The following is a 13,578-nucleotide window of genomic DNA, read 5'->3' on the forward strand; positions in this document are numbered from 1 at the left end:
AACCCCCCCCCCCCAAATCGTGTATTACACGTAAATTTGACAACAACAAGGCATCGTCTTAGTTTTAAGGTAATTTTATTGACAATATTTCACACAAAAAACGCTTTACTCGTCCCCTCTCAGCAGAACAGCCGAATTCCGAGCTACGAACAAGCAACCATTGCCTGGGGTTATGTCACGAACAAGCAAGCCTGTGGTTATGTTATGTTGTCGGATAGGACTGTTGGGCCCTAGAAATTTATTGCTGTGTTTATATTTTCACTGATCCGATTTTTAACAATTCAGATGTTCAATATTTTGATTTTAGATTGAGTTTTTGGAAGCGAACCGGATATATGTGACAGCCGTGCATTTAGCGTTTCCGAGGGTTTATGGATCTCTTTCACGCCCTCTTTTGGCTTGGTGTGATTTTTTATTAAAAGTGTGGTTTCTTGGCTTTTAGTGGTGGCCAGAAATTGGTGGATAAAGCAGTCAAAGTAATCCATAGATTAGCGCCAGAAAATATTTTTACTTAGTTCTTACCTGTTTCAGGTGTGGTTTGGCGATCGATGGCGAAAACGACTGTGTCGAACTCCACGCTTCGTTCATACTGTGCCGAGCATTTGCGGTTGCACGGTTGCGGTTGCGGTTGCGGTTGCGGTTGCACGTTGCATAGCCTTTTAAGCTAAAAAACATCGCTTGGCTGTTCTAAATAATTGTAGAAGGGTTTTATAGTCAGATACTTGTTAATTGAAAATTGGAGACAGCCTCCTTTACCGGAAGCCGTGCAAGTAGACACAGCGTCCAAACTAACACAGAGTTAGCGCTAACCAGCGTTTCGGGAACAGAACAAATCCGGGGGTAAAAATTCAAACGTGGGTTAGCGCTAACTGATGATTTTTCAGGAACCGGCCCCAGGCATTCCTTTAGTAGCTATACAATAGTTTGGTGTACTTAAAAGCTGAGACATTGTACAAAGGTTTTGTACGGAAAGGTTTTGTACAAAGGTTTTGTACCTTTAGTAGCTATACAATAGTTTGGTGTACTTAAAAGCTGATACATTGTACAAAGGTTTTGTACTAAGGTTGTTCTGCTGATTCTTTGAAATAGTGACGCACTATAAAAAATATTGAAACAAATGTTTTCTTTTATTGTATACCACTACATCAACTCCATCCCTTGTTTTGCCCTCCCTACGCCCCCGATGGCGATTCATATCAATATTTGGGTGACCTTAAAACTCGCTCGGCCAATCCCTAGGAGGCCTCGGTCTAAGGGCTTTTCAAGATTTGTAAGATAAATATTTTCTTGACACATTTTTGCCTCGAGGATCAACAGGAATCGATCGTCGCACCCCAAGAATGTATTATTTGTTATTTTGGGTTCCCTGTTTTCTCCGTCTTTCTCCGTCTCGGGACGGTCACCTTTCGTGCAGTGCGCATACTTGTCTACAGTATCCGCTGTCCGATACGAGGCAGACTTGAGCCGTTATGTAGAAAAGTGTGGAGCACAATTTTTACAGATCTGGGCTGGTTTGCTCGCCATAGACAAGGCTCCACGCCTTAAACTACACCAACATGGCTTCTAAAGGAAACCCTCGGATAAAAGCATACAAAAATAAGTCGCTTGATGTGTCAGAAATGCGACGAAGACGCGAAGAAGAGGGAGTACAGCTCCGGAAGGCCAAGAGGGAAGAACAGGTCTGTATGCCTCTGATTGACTCGAGTTTGACATAACGTTATAATGTATATTGACTGCTCTTGTTAACGGATAAATATACCTGGCTTTAGATGTTTAAAAGGCGCAATGTGGAAGTTACGCGGACGAGTAGTACAGGCAGCGAGTTGGAGGAATTGCTAACGAGTGATTACATGGCTGAGGTAAATTACGTCCATAGTGTTTTGGCTGTAAAACCGTGTAATAAGTACAATTGAAATTGTGCAAATTAATCTCAATTGAATATTGCTTATATTTATTTTCTCAAATCTTTATGCCTCAAAATTATTTAGAAAAATATCCCTTCTTGAATATTGGAAATGGATTTAATAAAATTATTGGAAAAGTTAGAAAATTATTTTATTTTTATGAACTGCAGGTATAGTTGAACCACATTTACCATTTTAACAATGCTGACATAAACACCACCGCATAAACACTAATTTGTGAGGTTTCACATCTTTTATTGCATATTCTTGTTTATAGGGTTTTCTTATTAAGACAAAATAAAATAATAGTAAAAAATAACCCTAATCGCACTGATATCATAATGCCAAAGGGACTATCCTGAAAAATATTGTTGATAATGATAATGATAATAATAATGACAATGAGAGAGCAACAGTTTTACTAGCTAATTATGCCTCAAATATCTGGCAAAAACATGATAACAACAAAATACCAAAAAAAAAAATGTGAAAAATGTTTCCATGCACCCAACCCCATTTATTACCCAACCCTTCTATTATGTTTGTCTGTCTAATTCTCTCTTGTTTTGGTGGCAGGGGCCATTATTCCAAGATATGGTTCAAGCCATCATTTCTGATGATGTCGAAATGCAGCTTGCTGCTACTCAGAGGTTTAGAAAAATACTCTCAAAAGGTATGTGCTGTAAAAAAAAGTAGAATATATTTTACTCAATATATCTCTTGCTGCAGTTTTCAATATTTTGTGAACTCTGTCTGACAATTTCCAAAAGCTATATTGCCTGCCGGCGTATTCAGAATTCTTGAATTAAATTCATTAGCCAGCACTGAAATGGTTTCCAGTCACGCCACCTCTCTGAAGGCTCTGTCCAAACATAAAGTACTTTTAATCACTCACTTTCCATTTAATATCATCATAATGATTTGTAGTAAAATACTCCCTGTTGCCATTAGTTTTACCATTGTCCTTCATTGCAGAGCCCAACCCCCCAATTGATGATGTAATAAAGTGTGGTGTTATTCCTAAATTTGTGGAATTCCTTCAAAGAGAAGACAATAGTGCTTTACAGGTGGGGACCTTTTGTTTGCTACATTTTGCTTTTTGCTATTTCTGACTTTTCTTTCTGCTTATTGCTTGAATTCCGAGAACTCTTATTTTCTACAGGTATTTCAATCAACAAAATGCACTGTAAATTATCTTATAAACGCTCGGTATCTGAAGAATGCCTCCTATCTAATGAATGCCCCCCTAAGTTTACAAGTTTGTATTGAACACCCCCCCTTTAACAAATGCCCACATTCCCTCCCAGCTATTAAAAACATATGACATAGAAATTCTGGTAATATAAATCAAATTTAATTACTTTCTTACTTTAATCTGAGCTTGGGTTCTACTAGGTGAGACTTGCTCAATGCTAAGAAATACTACAATTTAGCTAGGATTTAATGTGATCCTGACTGAAATTAAAAACCTGATTCACTTGGGATGTTTTATTGTAGTTATAGTTTAAAATGAAGGCCCCTCTCTAATAAACGCCTCCTATCTATTTAATGTCCAACTCAAACCATCGTAATTAATAAACAGGGCGTTTATTAGAGCATTTATGATGCGGTGACTTTCTCACAATTAAAAGGCTTGAGGTCTTCTCAGAGACCAGCCATCAAAGGCCTCTGATTATATTTTATCAACTTGAACAGGGGGGGGGGGGTGGTACAGTGAGGTGCGGGTAAGATTGTGTTAGGATGAGGGGGAGGTGCAGATGGGTGTTGGTAAGATTGTGTTAGGATGAGGTGGTGGTGCAGGGAGGTGTGGGTAGGATTGCTTGAACATGACATATTCTCAACTTGAACAAACTTGAACATCTCAGGGCAAAAAATGGTGCATAAAATTTGCTCCTGTTTAGAACTCAAATTTAATTATATCCAGAAAGCAGTTTAGAATGTAAAAAAATGTCACATATTTTGCAATGCGACAACTCAAAATTTCAATTATTTGCCCAAATGTGCCTCCTATTCATTGGCCGCCCCCCCTCCCCCTGGTTTTAGCGCTGTTTCTCACATTGAGTGAGAACCTGCAAAGGCTCAACTGAACATTGTTTCACAGTTTGAAGCAGCCTGGGCATTGACAAATATTGCATCAGGGACGTCAATGCAAACCAGAGAAACAGTCAATGCAGGTGCAGTGCCGTGTTTTATCAAGCTGTTGGAGTCTCCAAAGGAGGAAGTGCAAGAGCAGGTTTGTCAGGTTTTTTTTTTCAATTGTTTTTTGCATGTTTTTGTTTATCAATCATCTGTCAATGTTCATTATAATATCTTAAAACCTGGCTGTGGTATATGTGGTTGTATGCTATCAACCTTCTCAAAAAGATTTTGAGGAGCAGGTCATTATAAGTTTGGAAGTGGTTTTGGCGCTGAAGGTTTCTTTCTCCTTGTCAGTAACAAAGCAAAAAAAATTTTCTGGTTGGAGATACAGTTGAAGCTCTCGTAAGCGACCACCTTGGGAACTGAAAATTGTGGTCGTTAACGGAGCTGGTCTCTTATGAGAGCTTGCTCCCATAAGCAACCACTGGGCACCAAAAACTTGAACAATAGGTGTTGGTCGCGTACGGAAGCTTAATTAAAATGGAATCTAAAAATTATTGTGATAACAACACTGTAATATTTTGGTTTATTGCTTGATTTTAAAAGAAGGTATTTGACTTATCATGAGAGTGAGATGTTTTATACAATAGCAATTGCAGCCACATTGTCACCAGTTCACTTCCGGAGGTCCGACGCAAACCTCAACGGTTAAAAGACAAAAGAATCTATTAGAATCCAAGATATTTAACATGCCATCCGCTCTAAATTATCAATCACATCCTCGAAGAAACTTGCAATATACAATATTTCAATATTTTGAAATATTTTTTGCGTTTTCAGTTAAAAATCTTTGGAGATTGTAACGTAATCGACAGGAAGTAAACTGGTGACAATGCGGCTTTAATTCGACGCAAAGTTGCTCGCTTATATCTTAAGCTTTTCGCAATGAGAATTTCTTCTGCATCTACGACGATTGCATGGCGTCAACAAACAAGTGGATGGCTATTGTAACTGGATAAAGGATAAATCGTGGAGCTTGCGATGGACTAGAGATTCCTTGCATTACATTTTCTGGAGACAAAGAAATGTCAATCCCATAGTTGAAATTGAAGTTAGAAAATTGTAATTATGAAATTCTTTAATAGTTGCCTACTTGAAAGGCAACACACAGATTTTGTAAAACATTACAACATTTCCGCTTTATATGTGATTTCAGCATGCATTGGATATGATGTTTATAAGGTGTTGACTGATGTTGTAAAGCCAAAAATCATTGTGGTGGTCTCAGTAGGTGGTTTGAAGTTGTGGTCTTTAACGGAGCTGGTCGCACCGATAAGTTGGTTGCTTATGAGAGCTTAGAATTACAGAGTTTGTGTGACAATTCAATCAGTGATTCGTGATAATCGTTGTTATCGGAGCTGGTCGCTTACAAGAGCGGTCGCTCAGAGAGCTTTGACTTTATTCAAACCTCTAGAGAAGGCAGCTTGTTGAGCCGTCAGCTGGAGGGTTTTGAAAAGGCTGACTATGTTTGAGTATCAGCACTCGCCCTCATGATAATACTGTAAAAGTTTTGACGCTTGAAACGTCAGCAAAGCTATTGTTTGATGGACAATAGATGATAAAAACCCAGCACATATGCACCCAAAAGAAACATTGAGCTTCAGCCCTGCATTATCAATTAAAAAGCCTCATAAAAGCCTAGGACTTTATTTTTACTTACAAGCACAGATAATCTTATTTACATATTACAGCTAAAGTGAAGTGAAATCCTGTGTTGCGTAGATAATTATTTAGGTATAGAAGTAGACAATTGTTTTTTTTTGGATTTATTCCTTATTGTTAAACATCATAGTCCATGTTATTTTTGTATGTCTCTGTGGCCACTTGGATTTGTTGATTATTGGTTGTCATAGCTGCATACCTGTCAACCTCCGAAAATCTCAGGGCTTGAGGAATTTTTTTTGGGAGAGGGTTGGGTATACCATCGCAGACATTTGCCGTATAGAAAGCTCACTCGCACAAATCCACTTATAGATCTTGCAAGGGTGTTGCTAAATTGCGCTTTGTAAGGAAATTATTGTTTTAATTATTTTAATTGAAAATAGGCAAAATGTCTGTGTTTTTTTCAAAATTGCAGTAACGCCATAGTCATGCTATTTTTTTGGGTCACTAGGCTGTGTGGGCACTTGGAAATATAGCAGGAGACAGTGCGGACTGTAGAGACTATGTGTTGAACTGTGGAGTTCTGACACCCTTTCTAAAGTAAGTTATAAAGTTTATCATCTCTCCTCTATATCGACAGTTAGTAAAACATTACAAGAGGAGTCATTTCTCATAAAGACTATGATCAAAGTTCAACATTAGGGATACTAGACTGATTTTATAATTGTATTCTTTGTCACCAAGGAAAGGGTGTGGGGCTGTGGGGCCTTCATGATCAGCTTTTAGGTCCAGTTACTTTTTAAGGTTGAAATTGTTGCCTTTTTGGGGTTGGATGGGGAAAAGAACACATTGTAAAATGAGGGAGGGTGTGGTTATATCTTGTAAACCAATGCTAGACTTCTTTGAATGTGAAGTACAAGGAGTAATGTGCCCCCCAGTTTTATTCAATTTAAGGAAATGACCAGTAGGGGTGTGGCTATGCCCCTCAGTTTTCAATGTCCTTTGTATTGTCCTTTATGGCCCGCTAAAATCTGCCATGCCCTGAGTAAGTACGCAGCTGCTTTGTCTCCTATTATCTTTGTTCTACAAAGGAGCTATTTTGTCTCTATTCTTCTCGTTCTTTGTGTCGAGGTGCGAATACTGTTCATTTGCCCAATCAAATTGCAGCTTGTAAGAGCGTCGTACTGACCCCATGCCCTTGGATTTGCAGTTGAGCAGCTTGTATTTTTGGAGGCGTAAAATCTCACACTCATCATGCCTATTCGTTGCATGCCCCCTAACCATGGCCATGAATATCACAGTATAGAATTATTTCATTGATGATCACATTTCTTTTTCAAACAAGCCAATAAAAGCAGAATGCAAGCTCCACTAAAAGCCCTTTAGTTTTAGAAATGACCTAAAATATTGTTAATTATCTTACATTGTAATTCCCTTCTAGTTTATTGACCAAGTCTACCAGATTATCAATGACAAGAAATTTAGTCTGGGCGCTGTCTAATCTCTGCCGAGGACGACATCCTCCTCCAGATTTTGCCAAGGTTGGTCCTACAGTATTATATTCTCTTAGAAACTTTTCCATTTAAAAGGAACCCTGCTCACAGGAAACTTTTTTTTTGTTTTTGTTATTGGGAGCATTTTTTCCCCTATATCATTGTTATTATCCATTATAGGTTTCGCCATGTCTCCCGCTCTTAAGTCGACTCCTATTCAGTACGGATGCAGAAGTTCTTGCTGATACCTGTTGGGCACTCTCTTATCTGCTTGATGGACCAAATGAGAAAATCCAAGCTGTCATTGACTCTGGTGTTTGCAGACGGCTTGTGGAGTTGTTGGAGTGAGTTTGTGTTATTAATTATACAATGTATTTCTTTATCATCATACTGTACTCTTTTTGATCATTATTGTCATCATTGATCAACATTGTCATCACCATCATCATTATTACCATGACCATAATCTTCATCATCGTGATCACATTCACATAACTATCAAACCCGTACCCGGGATTTTTGGATTTTTCTTGGGGGGGGGGGGGGGGGGGACGAAATCAGAAAAAGTGGACTTAAATTTTCTGGGGTGGTGGGGGGGGAGTAAGATCTCCCGAAAAATGAAAAATGGATTTGCTTTTGCAGTATCTCCATGGGATGTTTATTGTTGGATTTGGCTACATACCAGAGTGATCTAGCTTATGGTTTATAGTTTTGTCTGCAAATAGAATGTGTATCTAGAACTGAAAGTGGACCCTCGGCCTGCACCCTTCCCTAAGTACGGGTCTGTCTATTATCATCTTCACAACCAACAATTTTATTTTCCATCGCTATTATTATTTTTGAATTGGTTGTAATGTACGTTTGTTATGTAGAGAGAATGCAAACTTGTGCAAGCTTTTCGGCCAAAAGGGCCGTTTAGACTTTACTCAGCACTTAATGAACACTGCCATTGAGTAGGCATTTTCATGGATCCATTTTATGGTTCATTTCAGTCATAACCAGAACAGTGTGGTATCGGCAGCACTCAGAGCAGTTGGCAACATTGTCACTGGTGATGACATACAGACACAGGTGATCATTTTCAATTGTCATTTGCTGTACGATGGATTCCTGATCTAAACACACCCGATAGTCCCCCCTCAATTTTGTATGGTCGTTCCTAAAATCGGCATTTCACTAAGAAAACAGATACAGAGAAGGAAGAGGAGACGTAAGATTTACATATTACGTACAGCATTTAGAGATTAAAAGCCACATTGTCACCAGTTTACTTCTGGTCAATTAGGTTAAAGTCATCTCCAATGATTTTTAACGGAAAAAGCAAAAAAATTCAAAATTGTAAAAGCAGTGTGTCCAATGAAAGTTTCTTCGAGGATGTGACTGATAATTTCGAGTGAATAGCCTGTTTTATAGCACTGATTCATCCAAACATGTTCTAACAGTTTCCCTACCTAATTGGCAGGTTATCCTAAACTGTCATGCATTGCCAAATCTGCTGCATCTATTGAGCAGCACGAAAGAGAGTATCCGGAAAGAAGCCTGCTGGACCATCTCCAATATCACGGCTGGGAACCGCCTTCAGATACAGGTGAAGGGTGATGGTTGGAGAGGGAGGGGCAATGTAGGGTTGGTTATGTTTGAGAAGGTTAATGTGTCAAGACTGGACAGAGAGGTGAGGGGTAGGGTTGCATTAGGATGAGGGGGCGGTGCAGTGAGGTGTGGGGTAGGATTGCATTAGGATGAGGGGGCGGTGCAGTGAGGTGTGGGGTAGGATTGCATTAGGATGAGGGGGCGGTGCAGTGAGGTGAGGGGTAGGATTGCATTAGGATGGGGGGCGGTGCAGTGAGGTGCGGGGTAGGATTGCGTTAGGATGAGGGGGGGGGGGGGGGGTGCTGGGTGGTGTGGGTAGGATTCTGTGGGTGAGGGGAAGAGGTTTTAAGGTGGGGCAGGAAGGTCCAGGTAAGGATTGTGTTATTTTATATGCTTGTCTCTTGATATTCTGCTTTGTATTAAACAACCATACACAGTTTCCTAGCTTGATTTGATTCACTGTCTAATGACAGTGATTTGGTAGCATCTTATATGTCAGACATGAATGAATTAGAGTTTATTCTATATCACACTTGTCAAATTATAAATACCCTCTGTTGACATAGGTTTAGCAAATGGCAACAAGAGAAGACTGTTGCTATAGCAAATACTGTTGTCAGATTTTTGTCAGACATTATGAACATTTTTATTTCAATATCCACAGGCTGTCATAGATGCCAATATCATACCAATGCTTATAGACGTTTTGAATAAAGCAGAATTCAAAACCAGAAAGGAGGCAGCGTGGGCAATAGCAAATGCCACATCTGGCGGAACAGCTGAACAAATTAGGTACCTTATTTTCCACTGTTTAAAGCCGCATTGTCAATAGTTAACTTTTGGAGTGCTGGCGGAATCCTCTACCGTCAAGAGACCTATTAGGATCTGCGCTATTAAACAGGCCATCCGCTCTAAATTATCAGTCCCATCCTCAAAGAAACTTCCAATAGATGCACTGGTTTTACAATTTTAAAATCTTTTGCGCATTTTCCGTTCAAAATTATCTGAGATTGTTTCGTAATCAATGGGAAATAAACTGCTGACAATGCGGCTTTAAGACGATGCTGTGTATACGGGTGTTTTTACATTAGACCTACGCAAACTCATAGATGAACAATTAAAGCTGAACAATTAAAGAGACTTGTCAGCCACACCTTTGTTTATGTTATTGATGTAACAACATCAATAATCGTAACAACAACAGCAACATTGACTTCAAAAGTAGCAGCAAAAACAACGCATACAACAACAAAATCAACATCAACAACAACAAGATCAACAGCAGTAGCAAAAACAACATCAACATCAACAATGTCTTCATGGTCATAATACAAAGTGTCAATGGCAATTTATTTCCACAGGTATATTGTAAGCCAAGGTGCGATCAGACCGCTGTGTGATCTTCTGACCGTTCTCAACCCCAAGATTGTGCAGGTTGGACTAAACGCACTGGACAACATCCTGAAGATCGGCCAGCAGGACTCCAAACAATCTGGGATGCCAAACCCTTATGCCATTATGGTGGAGGAGGCGTATGGTAAGTTATATCACCAATATATGATCAGGAATATTGTCAAAGATAGCCCAAATGTATGATCAGGAAAACTAGCCATGGGTAACCCAAGGCTCATAGGGGATCAGGGGGTAGAAAGTGAACACCTCGAGGGGTAATCGCAGGGATTTTTTTCTCGAAACTCAACCAGGGCACTAACACCCCCAACAACTAGACAGTGTGAGTTTCAGCGTCATTTATTAACAATTTCATACAAATTTCTAGGTCTGCCTTTCTCCTATATTTTGTTACCCCCTGATCCCCTATCAGCTTGGGTTACCCGTGGACTAGCGCGTGCTTTTCCCTTGTAATGGATATACGATGGATAAACGTGGTGCCATGGAAATCTCTAGCTCTGATTGGGAAAAAGTTCGAAGCGTACGCAATATTCTGTTTGATGAGTGACAAAACGGCAAACATTCCTTTTGTTCGTTCAAACATCTGGACGTGATGTGTAAGCGAATTGAGTGCCATGTTTTTTGGGTGGCTAAACATACTAGCATTTGAGTCAAATGTAATGTTTGACAAACATGTTTGAATGTTTAGCCTAGCGTTTATAGTAAGGAGAGTAGATGTGTGAAGGCAGGGCATGGGGGGGCAGAGTAGGGTTGTGTTAGAATGGGGGGAGAGGGGTGGGGGCAGAGGTGCAGAGTAGGGTTGTGTTAGAATGGGGGGAGAGGGGTGGGGGCAGAGGTGCAGAGTAGGGTTGTGTTAGAATGGGGGGAGAGGGGTGGGGGCAGAGGTGCAGAGTAGGGTTGTGTTAGAATGGGGGGAGAGGGGTGGGGGTGGAGGTGCAGAGTAGGGTTGTGTTAGAATGGTGGGAGAGAGGTGGGGGTGGAGGTGCAGAGTAGGGTTGTGTTAGAATGGGGGGAGAGGGGTGGGGGCAGAGGTGCAGAGTAGGGTTGTGTTAGAATGGGGGGAGAGGGGTGGGGGTGGAGGTGCAGAGTAGGGTTGTGTTAGAATGGCGGGAGAGGGGTGGGGGCAGAGGTGCAGAGTAGGGTTGTGTTAGAATGGGGGGAGAGGGGTGGGGGCAGAGGTGCAGAGTAGGGTTGTGTTAGAATGGGGGGAGAGGGGTGGGGGTGGAGGTGCAGAGTAGGGTTGTGTTAGAATGGTGGGAGAGGGGTGGGGGTGGAGGTGCAGAGTAGGGTTGTGTTAGAATGGGGGGAGAGGGGTGGGGGCAGAGGTGAAGTGTAGGGTTGTGTTAGAATGGGGGGAGAGGGGTGGGGGTGGAGGTGCAGAGTAGGGTTGTGTTAGAATGGGGGGAGAGGGGTGGGGGCAGAGGTGAAGTGTAGGGTTGTGTTAGAATGGGGGAAGAGGGAAGGGGGTGGAGGTGCAGTGTAGGGTTGTGTTAGAATGGGGGGAGAGGGGTGGGGGTGGAGGTGTAGTGTAGGGTTGTGTTAGAATGGTGGAGGGGGTGGAGGTAAAGTGTAGGGTTGTGTTAGGGTGAGGAGAGTAGTTGCGTCAAGGCAGGGCATGAAGGTGCAGAGTATGACTGTGTTAGAAGGGGGAGGGGGTTGATGTCAAGAAGGTTAGACATGGGGGGGCGGGGTGGGACGAGCCTAAATATGGTCAGGACAATGAAAGACCTTAACGTGATATGGTCACAATAATGGTGCGTAACAAGCTTAAATACCGTTACAAGAACAGGGAAATGCCAAAAGTTGTTATGGCCACACTAAAATCCATTCATTTCTTTTTAAGGTTTGGACAAAATGGAATTTCTCCAAGGACACGACAACGAGCAAATCTACCGCAAATCATTCGAGATCATCGAGAACTATTTCAGCGCGGACGACGAGGACGAAAAGCTGATCCCTTCTACAGACCCCTCCGCAGCGCAATACCAATTCGGTCCCAGGGAAATGCCCCAAGAAGGCTTCCAGTTTTAGCCCTTGCGCGTGAATATACTGGGACGCAATACAAACTGACAGACGGTTTGCGGGTCGCGGGCTCAGCTTTGGCGCGGTACATTACCGTGCACAAGCCCGCGATATCGAGAAACAGCGGTGCGACTGAGAGAGCGTGCGTGCGCAGCGAGTGGAGCAGTCCCCTACTCGATAGATAAAATATAAGAAAATGCTCCTCTTGAAAATGCTCGGCTTTATAGAAACTGAACTATAGGGCTCAAAAAATTATTTTACGAAAAATTTAAACTCACTTTAGGCCTAATAGTTTGTAATTCGCGGTGACGTCTTTGGTTGTCACGGGAGCGTGTGTTGAAGAGGATTTAAAATTACCCTCGAATCTCATATTAAATTTAAAAACTAAAATTGCCAACCTAAAATTGCGAGGTCCGAGAGTTACTTGATTACTAACTCGAAAGGTAGGGGGGGACTTAATTAATAGTCCTTAATACTGGATTTGTCTTCTTTACTAATGACAAAAACTATAACAAAGCCAGGTGCGTCGCTAGGGTGGGTGCATGGGCGGGCGCTGCCCGTCCCCTCCCCCCTCCTTTTACTTTTTGACCCTACTCAAACGGCGCTTATTTTTATGTGATATTTATGATGCCTGTGCACCCCCCCCCCCCTTAATTCCTGAGGGGATTCTGGCTACACAACTGCGAGGTGTTAATACGACCAGTGCTTCTGCTGAATGAGAGGGGGTGGTCCTAAGTATTCAATGCTAAAAATAACCATTTGTAATTTGTAACTCTTGTAAATAACGAGTAGCAACGAGCTATGGGGAAATGTTGTGAGAAACGTGAGAATCTTATCAACGACAACAAACAAATATGAACACTACTGCAGAATAAATTCAAGAAATTATTAAACAACTTCGATTAATGCTTGGCGTCACAATGTTGAAAGTGCATTGGCCATGATTGGAGTGTTCGCGTAAAGTGATGGTATAATGGTGACAAAGCCTGGTCAGCAGATATGATCGCGCATGTGCAATTGAAATTACAGTTCTTGAATTGCCCGTCAAAACTATTCGGACAATAAAGGCTTTTTGTCATTTATCGAAAGTTAACGGACTAGATGCAGAACGCTCTATTAGTTGAAAACTAATAATAAATGATAAACATGACAAGTGTAACGTCTATTATTGTAATAAACAGTAGATATTTGATAGGTTATTGTTTAGTTGCTTTCCCATTCTCGGATACCCGGCGTCGAGGTCACAGGCGCGAGAACGAGGCGGAACAAGGCCAATGGCAGGGAGAGGCGGTAGAGAAGAGAAAGAAGCGAGAAGAATTTTTCTCGCTCCTTACCCCTCCCCCCTCCTCCCTCCCCTTCCACCGCCTCGCTCTCGCGCCTCGTTACGCTGGACACGAATCCCTGGGGACTCGAGGCTG

General features: G+C 41.5%; 1 protein-coding gene across 1 annotated transcript; it reads left to right on the top strand.

Annotated features, from left to right (window-relative positions):
• The first annotated feature begins 1,430 nt into the window (after window positions 1-1,430).
• Window positions 1,431-13,352, top strand: LOC5509899 (importin subunit alpha-7). Its single transcript, XM_001630350.3, has 13 exons — window positions 1,431-1,679; window positions 1,770-1,859; window positions 2,481-2,577; window positions 2,880-2,971; window positions 4,006-4,137; window positions 6,157-6,245; window positions 7,087-7,186; window positions 7,319-7,482; window positions 8,131-8,209; window positions 8,601-8,726; window positions 9,393-9,520; window positions 10,090-10,265; window positions 11,982-13,352. The coding sequence occupies exons 1-13, from the start codon at window positions 1,557-1,559 to the stop codon at window positions 12,167-12,169; spliced, it is 1,584 nt and encodes a 527-aa protein (XP_001630400.1). The 5' UTR covers window positions 1,431-1,556; the 3' UTR covers window positions 12,170-13,352.
• Window positions 13,353-13,578: the final 226 nt, after the last annotated feature.

The sequence above is a fragment of the Nematostella vectensis genome, chromosome 14 (assembly GCF_932526225.1).
Source record: "Nematostella vectensis chromosome 14, jaNemVect1.1, whole genome shotgun sequence".
Lineage (NCBI taxonomy): Eukaryota > Metazoa > Cnidaria > Anthozoa > Actiniaria > Edwardsiidae > Nematostella > Nematostella vectensis.